General features: G+C 38.4%; 3 protein-coding genes and 1 non-coding gene across 4 annotated transcripts in view; 3 read left to right on the forward strand and 1 right to left on the reverse strand.

Annotated features, from left to right (window-relative positions):
• The window catches only part of chadl (chondroadherin like), a 9,307-nt gene extending 7,431 nt beyond the window's left edge, over positions 1-1,876 (forward strand). Inside the window, exons 7-10 of the mRNA XM_015387925.1 lie at positions 99-435; positions 522-865; positions 998-1,164; positions 1,432-1,876. Coding sequence (XP_015243411.1) covers positions 99-435; positions 522-865; positions 998-1,164; positions 1,432-1,705 — 1,122 coding nt within the window. The 3' untranslated portion in view covers positions 1,706-1,876. The remainder of the gene's footprint in view (positions 1-98; positions 436-521; positions 866-997; positions 1,165-1,431) is intronic.
• Positions 1,877-2,826: 950 nt separating this feature from the next.
• trnaq-cug lies at positions 2,827-2,898 on the forward strand. Its single transcript has one exon. It is a non-coding gene; the product is annotated as a tRNA-Gln (tRNA).
• Positions 2,899-3,037: 139 nt separating this feature from the next.
• On the forward strand, positions 3,038-6,680 carry rbx1 (ring-box 1, E3 ubiquitin protein ligase). Its single transcript, XM_015387923.1, has 5 exons — positions 3,038-3,180; positions 4,896-4,974; positions 5,791-5,861; positions 6,344-6,429; positions 6,508-6,680. The coding sequence occupies exons 1-5, from the start codon at positions 3,103-3,105 to the stop codon at positions 6,518-6,520; spliced, it is 327 nt and encodes a 108-aa protein (XP_015243409.1). The 5' UTR covers positions 3,038-3,102; the 3' UTR covers positions 6,521-6,680.
• A 2,655-nt stretch (positions 6,681-9,335) lies between these two features.
• The window catches only part of st13 (suppression of tumorigenicity 13 (colon carcinoma) (Hsp70 interacting protein)), a 9,481-nt gene continuing 5,033 nt past the window's right edge, over positions 9,336-13,783 (reverse strand). Inside the window, exons 5-13 of the mRNA XM_015387906.1 lie at positions 12,822-12,895; positions 12,655-12,721; positions 12,454-12,538; positions 12,259-12,369; positions 11,962-12,064; positions 11,750-11,866; positions 11,625-11,664; positions 11,351-11,439; positions 9,336-9,930 (exon numbers count right to left, since the gene is read on the reverse strand). Of these exons, the coding sequence (XP_015243392.1) occupies positions 9,796-9,930; positions 11,351-11,439; positions 11,625-11,664; positions 11,750-11,866; positions 11,962-12,064; positions 12,259-12,369; positions 12,454-12,538; positions 12,655-12,721; positions 12,822-12,895 (821 nt within the window). The 3' untranslated portion in view covers positions 9,336-9,795. The remainder of the gene's footprint in view (positions 9,931-11,350; positions 11,440-11,624; positions 11,665-11,749; positions 11,867-11,961; positions 12,065-12,258; positions 12,370-12,453; positions 12,539-12,654; positions 12,722-12,821; positions 12,896-13,783) is intronic.

Genomic DNA, 13,783 nt, shown 5'->3' on the forward strand with positions numbered 1-13,783 from the left:
TTGTTCAGCATGGGGGTGAGTAGAAAATGAAGGCTAATCATGTTTTGGGTGTACTATTCCTTTAAGACGCCTGCAACTTTCTTTTTCTCCGATCCCAGACTGAAGCCCATCATGCCACATGTGAGAGCCGTGGTTACAGCAAAGTCCCACGGGGCTTCCCCGCCGGGACTCAGCTGCTCGATCTCCGTGGAAACCACTTCCATTACATCCCATCCAGCAGCTTTCCAGGCACCAGCCAAGTTGTGTCTCTCCATCTGGAGTTCTGCAAAATCCGCGAAATCGAAGGCGGGGCCTTCCAGGGAATGAGAAACCTGCTTTATTTGTATCTCTCTCACAATGACATCACATTCTTGGATCCCAAAGCTTTTGCTGGAGTTCCAAAGCTCACCTATCTTCACTTGGATGGTAATCGACTAACACGATTCCCTGGAGCAGGTCAGGTTAAAAGTTTGGAGATTTGAACTGAATCCATGTAAGGAACTAGAGTAAAGTTGATGTTTTGTGTTGTTTTCTCTCTCCAGCTCTGTCACTATTACCTAATCTGTTTATTTTACATCTGGAGGGAAATGCCATCTCAAAGCTGGAACCGCTTTCCTCCGCCGCTCCGACACTGATGGAACTGTACTTGGGCAACAACACCATCAGTGTTATTGATCGAGGTATCCTGAGCTCCTCTCTCATTAAATCGCTTCACCTGGACTCCAACCAGCTGAGCCAGGTTCCTACTGATGCTCTGGCTGAAGCCCAGCATCTGGAGGACCTGAATCTGTCTCGTAATGTCGTCCGCCAGCTCGGACCCAAGACATTCCAGAACATATCGCAGAATCTTAAGAGACTTTACATGGACCAGATGGGGATTGAAAAGGTAGAAGGCTTTTTTTCTTTCTAAAACAACTGTACTAAATTGCAATGATATGACAGTGTTGATGAATGATTTCTCCATGATACTGTTTACTGAACTACATCCATTTCTACATTTTTTTTTACCTTCGGTTAGATATCAAAGGAGGCCCTGCTGGGCCTGGGTCCAGGACTTAAAGTTCTGTCTGTGAGAGGAAATCAGCTGAAGGAGCTCCCTGACCTGAGCGCGCTCGCTGGCCTCGAGATGATCGACATGCAGGACAACCCTCTCCTGTGTGACTGTTCCTTATTGCCCCTTCGCAGGTCAGAACATGCATTTCATATTAGTCTTGAGGTTCTGTGAGGTTTTGGGTTGCCCTTGAATCCATCGTAACCAATTTTCTAGGGTATACTGTTTCAACAGGACATTAATCCCAAAACAGAACTATTTTGTGAATGAAAAAAGCAGACTAAAATTATGATACAGTTGAAAAGCAGGGCCTTCTTTTTGGAGCATCTTTAAATGCTCCAAAAATAATACTACAAATACATGTAAGCATAATTTTAACTTCTTTTATCCTCTTTCCACAGGTGGATGGAGAGTGTGAAGCTAGAAGTTTCAGCTACATGTTCTCACCCTCTTGAGCTTAGAGGTCAGCAGGTGGGGGACACCACTGCCTTCGCTACCTGTCCAGGAAACACTGAGAGAGTGGCTGTGAGACCCAGACCTGTAAAAATAAAATCCAGTGGAGAGAAACCAAGGCTACAGAAGCCCCAGTTGGCCAAACTACCCAGGAATCAGCATCCAAGAAAGACTGGAAAACATAAAAAGACCAAAAACAAGAAGATTAACAGAGGGAATTGAGTTTGTATTGCAGTTTGTTTGCAATTAGTCCTTTTAAGGCATGTCTTTGCTGTTAGTTTATGGGAGACTGATGTTCTAGAAAGTGCTATCTTAAGATAAGCCATGATGGTAGATAAAGACCAGGCCTACACTGGAGCTCTCTGACATGTTTAGATGACTTTTGCTGTCACATCTAAGATCAAATAATAATAATGGCCATCAATAAAGTTTATAAACAATCTGTATCTCTCACCCTGGTTCTTTGTCAACAATGATCCTATATAGACCCCCCCTTAGTCACACCAAGCTTCAATCAAAGGTTAATGCTCCTGTTTTCTGCTGAAATTTGGCTAAAATTGTTTGTTTATTTAATTCTGAATGTATTTAACTGCCAGTATTAGTTGTTGATAAACATATTATTTATTATCCAGTATGGTAATATATATTTAGAGTATGTATATCATTATTCAATCAGATTGAAGACATTCCCATTCACAAACCAACTGATGGTAGTTTTATTCTTAAAGCTCAGTTTTGTCCCTTTTTGTATGTTTGTGTTTTTTTCTGATTTTTGTTTCCTTTGTATTCAGCTTTTATAGGGATAAAATGTGTATACTTGTATTTTATACCAAGACAGCAAATGGTTTGAACCGTATTTGTAGGGAAAACAAACAAATGAACAGCTTAAATGTAAGGTAAATTGGCAACAATAAAACACATGTTGAAGAGGACTGTAAAAGCAAATTATTTACAGTCAGGTTGTTGTTATAAAACCTGTACCTTATTGTCTTGCCAATGTAGGCAGATTTTTTAGGCACTGGACATTTTTTTTCTGTTTACCAGAATTGCAAAATCTACAAATACATACAAAGGCAGACAATTAGATAAACCAACAAATACCACTTCATGTTCACCTGTAGTGCAAACCAAACTTTTACAATCTTTCAAGTCAAAAAGAAAGTGATGATGAAAGAAAATGAGTCTACCCAATAAGAAAACAGTCAAAAAGACACCAACATCGCAGTTGTAAGCAAGATTATCTGCAAATCCTGCAACTATAAAGGATTATTATCACTCGGGTCAGAGGTACGCTACCGCTTACCAGTTATGTAAATCGCTTTTTGTGCGCTGCGTAGTCATGGGGTTCCATGGTGTAATGGTTAGCACTCTGGACTCTGAATCCAGCGATCCGAGTTCAAATCTCGGTGGAACCTAAATGTTTTTTTCTTCTCTAAAATAAGCCTTTATATATAAAGAATACATTAAATTATGTCAAATCTTTTAAATGGCATAGTCCATTCACTTAACCTTACTGTGGCAACATTTTCACACCGAATACTTCATTTGGAAACATGTTAACGGAAATTGCTGCTCCTTCCGGGTGAACAACTTAAGCTAAGCTACCCTGATTATCCAAGATGGCAGCAGCTATGGATGTTGACACACCGAGCGGTGCTAACAGTGGAGCGAGCAAGAAGCGATTTGAAGTCAAAAAGGTATCTTTGTGTGAAGTAGAGCGGTCAAATTGTATTTCGTAAATGTCGACATGATGCTGTTAGTTACAGTTTAACGCTAAACCCAGATTAAGCCCTTTTAATACAGCTAACGTTAGCTACTAAACTATTAGCATGTCCCATTGGGGATTTGCATGCGTCATACTAGCAACAAAAAGCCTCGAATCAGCTTTAAATAAAAGAGGTCAAATGTCTTTATTAGTTGTATGATACTAACTATTTTTAGTGGAAAAAGATAAGCCGCCCTTGTTTTAAGACAATTAATGCTTCCCCATATGCTAAATTAGCTTACTCAGTTAGCTTCAACAGGCGAAATTTCACAAAACGAATTAGTTGTACTCTTAATTTGTGTTTTTTATGTATGTATTTTGGTTTTGCAATGTCATCTTGGCTTATTTTCAAACGAATCAGACGGATTACTTCTTAATCCCCATCTTAATATACAGAGAACTCACTTTCATTCTAACACAATCAGCCCTGCATTGTTGTCGTCACTTGATTAAAGACAAAATACATTTTCATCTTTTAATTATGTTAAGATTTTTAGGTGACAAACATAATCTGCTCCCATTTTCTTATTTCATACACTGGTCAAGCATAACATAATGACCACCTGCCTAGTTTTGCTGCCAGATCAGCCCTGCCTCATTGTAGGATGGACTTTATTAGAAGGTGTGCTGTGGGATCAAGCATCATGATGTTAGCAGTGGATTATTTAGGCCTTGTAAAGCATCACTCTTTATGAATTTCTGACTTCATGGTTCAAGGACGTGGGGTAAACACAAGTAGTCAGATATTGAAATACTGCGGACCAAACAACAAGTTATTTAATGTATCCAAAGTCTGATGAATTGGACTGCTCTGACTATCCCTTGGAGAGATTGAGTCATCTAGGTCTTTTAAGGTTGATATGAATTATTTTGACAGCATTTTAACTGATCCCTGACATATTTTGCCAATATTTTTTAGCCGATATTTGCTTTTCTTCCTCAATTTTAACTGTTATACAAGTCTCAATCTAAACAACATATATCGCTAATATCAGCGAAAAATATCGGTTGGTGGATGTTTTGGTCTTTCATTAACCCCTTGGATCAAACGCTCAATAGAAGACAGATGGGGAGCAAATTTGTGTTTCCTCGACACTACCGTCTCTTCCTGGGAACCACTTATGACAGTTAATGACTAGTTATTTTTGGGTGATATTTGTGTTTTGTTTTTTTTTCCTATCATTATCAGCCCAGGCGTACATGCCTTTAGATCATGTAAGGCACATGCATTGCCACTCACTCATACGCTATCCGTTAATGTTTTCTACGATTTTTTAATAAATGCTTCTATTTGTTATCATTGTGTCATTTTTATTTTATAAATGAAGGAAGGAAGAGAAAACAAAAATCAGCTGTACAAAGGTTATACTTATGTCAAAATAATCAGCATTGGCCTAAAGAAAAAACATCTATCAGTCGACCTTTATCGTAAACCCTTGCAGGCTAAAAATGCCCTGCAAGAACTACAGAACTTATCACATTCATTTCAGAACTATATGTTCACAGGCTACCTAATGTTTAATCTTTGCCCTCTACTACCAGGTGTTTTGAGATATAAATCTCCATATACTTTAAGGCTATTGTTGCCCACCAGACAGCACGCTTCAGGCCATGTTGATAATTTTTCCTGTTTGTTTTCCTCCCCAGTGGAATGCTGTTGCGCTGTGGGCCTGGGACATAGTGGTGGATAACTGTGCCATCTGTAGGAACCACATCATGGACCTCTGTGAGTTCTCACACTGAAATCCACATCCTACATAACCGCCCTGTTCTGTTCCGCTCCGCTCCAGACCGCCTGTGCAAAGCAAAGCATACAGCCTCGGCTTTCCCTCCCATCTGCCTCCACTCTGACTTCCACGAGGCAAAAGGAGAGCATGCACGATATTATTGTTAAATTCATAGGAGCAAAACAAGCAGAAATTAACACTTTAAAATGTAAAATGAAATATTGAAAAAAATCCCCATCATCAAGAATATTTACAGTTTCTGCCTAAATATTTATTTATTTTTTTGTATCTGGGATAACAAGGATCATACAAAATTGGCTTGAGTGAACTATGTTTGTTCTCTACTTCCAAACTCATTATCTCTTCACCCACACCTGTGATAGGAAGTTTGTTTGTAAATATTTTGATTGAAATGAGAAACCTGCCTCCGGGTATGTTAAAGTACCAATAGTTTGCATCCAATAATTTAATTAAATGGTCTTAGTTTTTGGGAATATATAAGAATTGTGCTCTAATTTGTATTCATCGATCTATTGTTACTATATTTTAATTTGACAAACTGGTTCTTCTTGACATTATTTTTCCTGTTTGGTTCGATTGCAATTGTGGATCTTAACGTGACTGGCTTAGCTCCGTATTTTGACGGTATAGGATAAAGAAGACGTACGTGAGCAGAGCGGTGACAGAGGATGTGGAATCTGAGGCTTACTTGTCTGCTGTGTTACATCATAAACCTTTGCCCACTTTTTAAAGAGCAAATGATTTTGTTGTCTCTGCATGCTGTCGATTGATGATTTTTAAAACTTCTCCTTCAGGTATAGAGTGCCAGGCCAACCAGGCTTCTGCCACATCGGAAGAGTGCACCGTGGCCTGGGGCGTCTGCAATGTGAGCTTTAACTCTGACATTTTTCAAGATCTTTTTTTTTTTTTTTTCCTAATCTCAAAATTTTGAGTGATTTCATTTAAAGCGGCTTAGTTGTTTTTGAAATTCCTTTGCTGCTTTTCTGGAAATATACGTGATTTTTTAAATCATCTGCTCTTAAAAATGCTAAAGATTAGAAACTATTATCATTTGGGTAAACATCAGGCAAAAAAAGTAACAATTATAAAATAAAACACAGTGTAGTTCGAATTTGAAATAATAATTTAATTTATCTGATAAAATTATCTAAGCAGAATATTCCATTTTATGAACTTTTTTATTGACATTATTTTTAATTGGCTGTTAAACATTTGAGCTCATGATTCAAACCTTTGATTTTAGGGCTACGTTAAAAAATAGAAACATAACATACGTCTCCCAATAAGTTGCTAATATCATTTTACTTCCATTTTGTTTTTTAACTCGATTCCTTTTTCCTTCCACAGCACGCCTTTCATTTTCACTGTATTTCCCGTTGGCTGAAAACCAGACAGGTGTGTCCTCTGGACAACAGAGAGTGGGAGTTTCAGAAGTGAGTATGATGAGTTGCTAGGTGTAGATTTTCCTCTAACAGCTGTACTGACTCTCTGTCTCCATCATGTCTTCACAGATACGGACACTAGCTGTTTTATTCTAGACTCGATCGATGGCTTCTGCAAACACCGGCCTCTCTGTCTTCATACCCCCCTCCTTTGCTTATAATACTAGACGTTGTTTTACACTTATTTGTTTTTGGGATGTTGTGAGTACATGAATAAAGAGTAATGTTATCACAAACAGGTACGGCTTGTTTATGAGTTGGTTTATGAATCGCATTGCGATGGATAAAGGCTCAGAGCGTCCAGAGGGCTCACTGTGTTACAGAGCAGTAATCCTATGGAAGAAAGCCAGATGATTCTTGATTTGGGTTTCTTAGTTATGTCCTGGCCCACCCTTTGTTTTAAAAAGATTTATATAACATCTGGTACTTTGATTTGTCTGCATTTAGTGAAAAAATAAAAAGACTGCAGACTTGCTATGTGTAATAAAGTGGAGCCAGAATGGACTTAATAAATGCTTGGACATTTTAAAAAAATGAGCTCTCTAGTTTAGAGCTCACCTCGCAGCATGTTGCTGCCGCTGGTAAACCTGCACACTAGACAGATTGTTGGAATCTAGTCTCTCATTGCACACTAGACTTTAATAGGGAGATACTGTAAGCACATGGGCACCTATTCAGAGATATCTGGGGAAGATCTCGCCAGTCCTTCCATATTACAAAATATATCGGCCAATTTTAAAAACTAAGGGCCGGAATCAACATTACTGGCTGCAGTTAAACAGATTTTTCTTAATTAATACAACTATATTGTTTAAAATGTAACACCAACATTAGTTCCGCTGATTTTGAACTCATTTACTTAAAAATACCATCTAATATTGAATTCAGTTGCTATTAACAGATCCTATGAATGCCAGGAAAAGAAGGATCTGTTTGTGCAGAAACAATAACACAGAAAATGACAATAGAGGGTTGTTTAATTAAACTGGCTTATTTTCAAGTCAGACTTAGTTGAACAAGTCTGGCTTCTATAAGTCTGACTCTGTCGGTTACTATGACAACAGAGCCGGTAAACTTAACCTGGTTAGTTTCCAGGTTTAGAGCCGACTGAGTTCAAACTGTGTCTTTGTCGAATCCAGCACCAGAGGCCACAGTCAGGACAGAAAGGGTTTTAGTGCCAGCTACATGTCACAAAATTAAATTAATACTAAATATTATACAGATATATATATATTCCTTCACAATTATGGAATATATAAATCATGGATTAAAAAAAAAAATCTGAATTTTATGTTTTGCTTCCTGAAAGGAAATTTGGAGGTGGTGGTTAGACAGCATTTCGTCATCCTTGACTCACATGCATGAATGTTTCCATTCAATTTCCAGACAAGGTTCCTTTCCTTAACTACTTGAACTCGACCTCATCGTTCCAACAGAAAACTCTTCTGTTCGCCACACACTGTGCAGAAGCCTGTGCATTTCTGCCAGTGTAAAGTCATGAATATATGAATACAGTTCAATGTAAAAATCTGGTCTTTATGTTGACATAAAGACAGTTTAATCAGAGCAATCATTTTTAAAGGAGCTTTTTGTTCTTTTTCACCCTTTACAAGGTTGGTGTTCCACTGCTGAGGTTACTGAAAGGGTTAAATGTGGAAAGTTTTAATTCCTTAGATTAGTATATTTTATCATTTCTTTAATCCATGCAAGATTTTGGCTAAAATGAGACTACTTTAATTAAAAGCAGTTCAAGAATAAAACTGTGACTTAGATATTCAGACAGAAACTATCTCAAACTGGGACATAAGTATTAGACTTCATTTTCATTCAAATAATTCCCTTTTTTTATTGAAAATGGAAGCCTTTTTTAAATGACCGAATAGACACCAGTTAGATATCACATTACATTTGGATATATCACTTTGAAATATGAAAAAAAGTGACAAATTGCACATTTAATCTCAGCAATGTCCCAACATCCCTTTCTGCTCTTATTGATAGTTACAGGAATTGCATTTTATATTTGAATGAAATAATATACTGCAAGTTCCTTTTTCGCAATGAAATATGATCGACTGCATCATTTGCTTTTGTGAAAGGCAAAACACATTAGTTGAACCAGGCTTGAATTTGCGGCTTATACCAATCGAGACTTATGGAGCCTAAGTTGGATCCGAATTTAACAACCAAGTCTGACTTTTCTAAAGTTTTAAATGAAATGATTTCTAATCTGCTCCATTATTCCATAAAAGTTTAGTCTTAAAAACAGCAGTCCACCTCTGAGGGCATGTCAAATTTTTCCTTTAATAGAAAAAACCATGATTATTATGGAGAAAGTAGTAAATTATCTTAAGGTGTGTCCTGTTTCATAAAGCCAGCAGCTCAAATGTAGCTGATAATTTTAAATTTCTGAATCTCCATTGGTCAACCAGGCTGAGATGCTGCAAACCCAGGTAGCTTCTTTCACTAAAATACTCAGTTTTTAATTTTCTTTAAAGATTTGATTAATGTAAACAATTCTCATTATTTTAAGCAAAGAAGTTTGAAACCAAAATCCTAGAAATTGATGCTAAAAACAAAGGGGAAAGAGTTGCTCATCAGCTAAATTCGCTCCTTTATATTTTATTACAATCATTAACGACTATGTAATAACTTCAGATCAATCCCATCAAACCATTTTCTCTCCATTTCGCTGGAGAAAAAAAAAAACTCTGCTTCATCACTTCCAGTCGTCTGGTCCACTGGAATCGACCCTGTAAAAACCAAGGGAATCAAGGGCCAAATAAGGAAAGAAAAAAAAATGGATATACACATTAAATTAGAATAAAATACAAGCTGAAGTTATAATAAAACCTGTTTTAAATCAAGGGTCATTTTTTATTTTGAACGTTTTTTTCCAGCAGGTTAAAACATTAACATTAGTACTTTCTTTAGCTTCAACAGATCAGATAAAGCACACCGACAGCTGTGTGAGTGATCTAAGACAGAGTTCAGAGAAAACCAGAGGGAAAAAAACAAAACCAAAAACTGGACAATGTATTTAAATGTTTGTAGGAAACACTAGAGTCTTAATGCAGGCGGCTTCATATCAGCCGTTCCAGCGACAGAGGTTAAGAAAAGTCCCGTCTGAGAGGTGGCCCAAGAATCTGAACCCCCCCTCATTAACTGGTTCAGTGAAGTGCTAACAGGCTGAGTAAGAACATCGCAAAAAAGTTGCTCAACAGGTTTTTTTTTTTTTTCTGTGACATCGCACCAGTTTGACATCACCCCCCCACTCTGAACTAAACACAGTGAACAATTGTTGAAAAGCGGCGCTCTCTGGATCCTCCCACCACTCGGTTCTGGTCTCCTTCCCGCCTACGGCTGCGGGGGGGCTCCGAACTTGGAACTCAGCTTGGTGACCAGAGCCATGATTTTGGGGTTGTTTTGATACTTGGAGATGTTGGCCGGGTTCTGGGCAACATCCTGGAATGCAGCCATGACCTCAGGGTCCTGGATTTGGATCAGAAACACAGACAATCAGCTTAAAACAGACCCTTAGAAACAAATCTGACTGACATAAAATAACATCTTAATAATTCAACCTGCTGTAAAAAGACAAACTATTCCTGTAATTCAGTGAAACTCTTAAACAGTAACAGCGTTTCCCCATTAATGAACGAGTTTGGGCCCGCCGCAGTCTTATATAGACGGAGAAAGAGAGATGGTCAGTGACGGTTCTACTCCCCAGGCGGGACCCACTCCAAGCACTTGGTGTAACCCAACGGAAAATCTTCAGAACGGCTCCAAATGAAACAACCCCATATGGGTGAGTAGAACAGGATGTCATAGCTAAAATAATGGACCCAATGTTTAAAAAAAAAACAGCATTCCCCTTTAAGTGGGATACAAACACACTTAAAAATGTGCACACATGAAAACCCCCGAGGGTCAGAGACTTTTCTAAAATCCTGTGGGAAACACTGCAGTAATTTATTCCAAGCATCTGTCCTATCAGGTTAATTAATTATAATAAAAAGGTCCTTATCTTCAGTCCTAAGGAGCTACTATCCTATTACGTGTAGATGCATCCCTTTTCCACCTCAGCTGAAACAAAAATTGTCTCGTTACCAGGCCATTGCTGAATGACAGCGCAATGTTGGGAATTCAGCCATTTGATCCAGGTGTGTTCAGATGCATTTAAAAGTTTGAGGTTAGTAGCTCTTTATGACGGGACTTGGACATTCCTGGTGAATACAGAGTCAATGCAGAAGCATCTTGGGCTAGCTTAAACCCTCAACAGAACCGCTGGCTGATCATTTAGGCAGTAATTCAAGCAAAAGGAGCCCCACTCCAGTAATAAATGAATATTCTGTTCAGTAAACTCATTTCTGGAACAAGGTTTGTTGTTTTAATGGAATACTTGAGCATTCTCTGTGATTTGGCATTTTAATCAACTGTAAGTCTTCATGATCAGAATGGAAATAATTAAGTATCTCAAATACATTTTTGATATTTAAAATGTTTAATCTAATTACTGAAATAACTTATGTTGCTATAATTTCTATAGACGCTCCTCTACCCACTTGTTTTCCCCCCATGGTGAGTTAATGTTGTCTTGTGAGAAAATATACTCCTATTTCCTGTCAGCCTTTGGTTCAAGTCTGCAGTGCATGTATATAATAAGTTAGTACATTTATTTAATCCAGCTCTTATAATATTAACTGTTTTGTTTGATGAATAAAGCTGATTGAGTCGTAAAAACATGCATGAACAGAACGATCCATATATAAACCAAACATTTTTGACATTAGCATTTTGGTTCCTCCAGACTTATTGAATAAAAAGAAACTCCATATTTGAAGCTGAGCATCTATAAAAAAATAATGAAAGGTGGTTTAACATGAGGGATTATTGTTAATTTGAGAGTCACCTTCATGGCGTTGAGAACCTCGGGATCTGAGAGGAAATCACCCAGACCGGGCATACCAGCAGGGACCCCCCCCGGGAATCCAGCAGCTCCTGTAGAACAGATCCAAATGGTTACTATGGTGAACAGAATCAATTGTCTAAAATAAATAACCTGTGTTTCTTCTGAAAACAAATCTAAACACAACCCTCTTATCAAACATGAGTAGGACTTCAATGATCAACTTGTTAATAACTCCATGCAGTGCGTAGCAGAAAGGAAATGCTGCCACTCGTACCTGGGAAGAATCCTCCTCCAAACTGTCGGGTTTCCTCTTCCTGCCATGACCCCAAAAAAAAAAAAAAAAAGTGAGGCAAATTGATCAGATTGGATTTAAAATCTCCAAGAAAGTGGGAGACTCACCCTCTGTGCTCGTGCGTGCTCCTCTCTGGCTTTCTTTATGCGCTCCTGTTTCTGTTTAATCTCCTTCTCTTCCCTCTTCCGCTCATATTTGCGTCTGTGCTCCAGAATTTTATTAGCCTGATAAACGACAGTAAAGTGAACAATTTAAACCATTTATACTTTAAAATCCCATCTTAAAGTTGCAGAGCATCTATGCTTCCCCAATCTGGTACCTTGGGCTGGACTTCCTTTAGCAGCGCGCTGGCGTCCTCGTCGTAGTCCAGCTTACAGGCCATGGCCAGGTCTTTGGCTGCCTCCTCCCAGTGACCAAGCAGCCTGCAAAGAAACACGCATGAAGTAAAACAAGCAAACTGCTGCACATTTCAACATGATACAACCTTTATCCTTCATGCATTGAGTTTTAAGGGATGTTTACTTTGTGCAAGGAGTAAGAGGTTGTAAAATTAAAACTGAACATCCTCCCCTTTGGAGGAGACAAACATTTCTATTATCGGGTTTTATTCTAGTACCTGTGTGCTTTGCCCCTCCACTTGTAGGGCTGTGCAGAGTCTGGGTTGATGCTGATGGCTCTGTTGCAGTCTCTGATGGCCGCGTTGGGTTTCTGCATCTTAATGTACACACTAACACAGAGACAGGAACATTTTAAACAGCCGTTTTATGTTTGAGGTAGGAAGGTCCATTTAAAAGCAATCCAACATGCTCACCTCGCCCTCTTGGCATAAAGAATGGCAACACGAGGGTTCAGCTTGATGGCTTCTGTGAAAAGATCCAAAGCTTTCTGAAGATCACCTAGGATATAAGGAAAGAAAAGGTTAATGAAGACAATCCCTTCTAGTCCTGAAGATTGCTTTTTATTTTATTTTATTTTTTAAATAAATAGATCACTCTTGGATCTGAGTTGCAACCTTCTCCAAGAGCGTTGATAGCCTCAGTCTTCTTTTCATTGGCCTGGTCCATCATCTCCTCTGTAATCTATAAAAACAAATTGAAATGATTCATCTCCAGCCTTTGTCTGACTGAACTGCTGAGCTTTCACTTAAACCTCTTCATTGGTACAGGAGAAACATTTCACCTCCGCGTTTTCAAACTCTCCCATCTCCTGCGGCTCATCTGTGTCTGGCTCAATCACTCCCTCGTTGTCGATTTCTAAAAGAAAGAAGCATTAAGTCTTTTTCTTTTCTCCCAAAGCAGACACTCCAAACAATCTTATCTTCATTTGTCAGCTTCCTATCCTCTTATCTTCAACATATCTAAAGCCTCGACCCTACTGAGGACAAACGGAGCAACAGAGAAGCTTTAAAACTAAGTCATGGCTTCCCAGGCTGGACAACATTCAGCTAAAGGGAAATACAATACAGCTGAACGTACTGCATTAAGCTGCAAGAAGGATGCCGTCAGAAGTCGCTTTCAATAGGAAAGAGAACAAGAGAAAAAAAAATAATAATAATGTTGGGCTTCAGCTAAACACAGTCATAAAATCCTTTTGTTTTTTTGTTGGATTCATTATTTTAATCAGTAAATCCAATCAGTGTGGTTTTGGCCCTTCCTCTGTATCGACGTCAACCCTAAAGAGGTGTGCTGAATTTTAACCGCGATGATAGCAACCATTAGGTGTTTTCCATTAGCCATTTCTAAAGCCCATTTTGAGGTATCGCATCAGTAAAGCTTGATAAAAAAAACAGAAAAATTTAAATAAACTCCCATAAAGTCTCATTTTTGACTCACTTGAGGTGATTTTTGTTTTTTGTCAAACAGGATTAATGCACAAAGGAGATGAAACACTTTAAAATCAGCTCTGACGTAGTTCACTTTAACTTCACATGACTTATCAGCCGAAACTGTCAACGTCTTCCAGGATGTTCCCATTATGGGTGTACATGTATATTTCATTAAAACTTACATCCATTATCTGACCCGTGGTCAGTGCTAGATTAAAGTCTCTACTTCCTATTTACTACAGCCATGCGTGACGACGTAACATGGGAATACACTTTGTGCTGCTGGGTAATTCTCTTTAAACCCGCAGGAAACAAT

Source organism: Cyprinodon variegatus, unplaced genomic scaffold, assembly GCF_000732505.1.
Source record: "Cyprinodon variegatus isolate N-32 unplaced genomic scaffold, C_variegatus-1.0 Scaffold407, whole genome shotgun sequence".
NCBI lineage: Eukaryota > Metazoa > Chordata > Actinopteri > Cyprinodontiformes > Cyprinodontidae > Cyprinodon > Cyprinodon variegatus.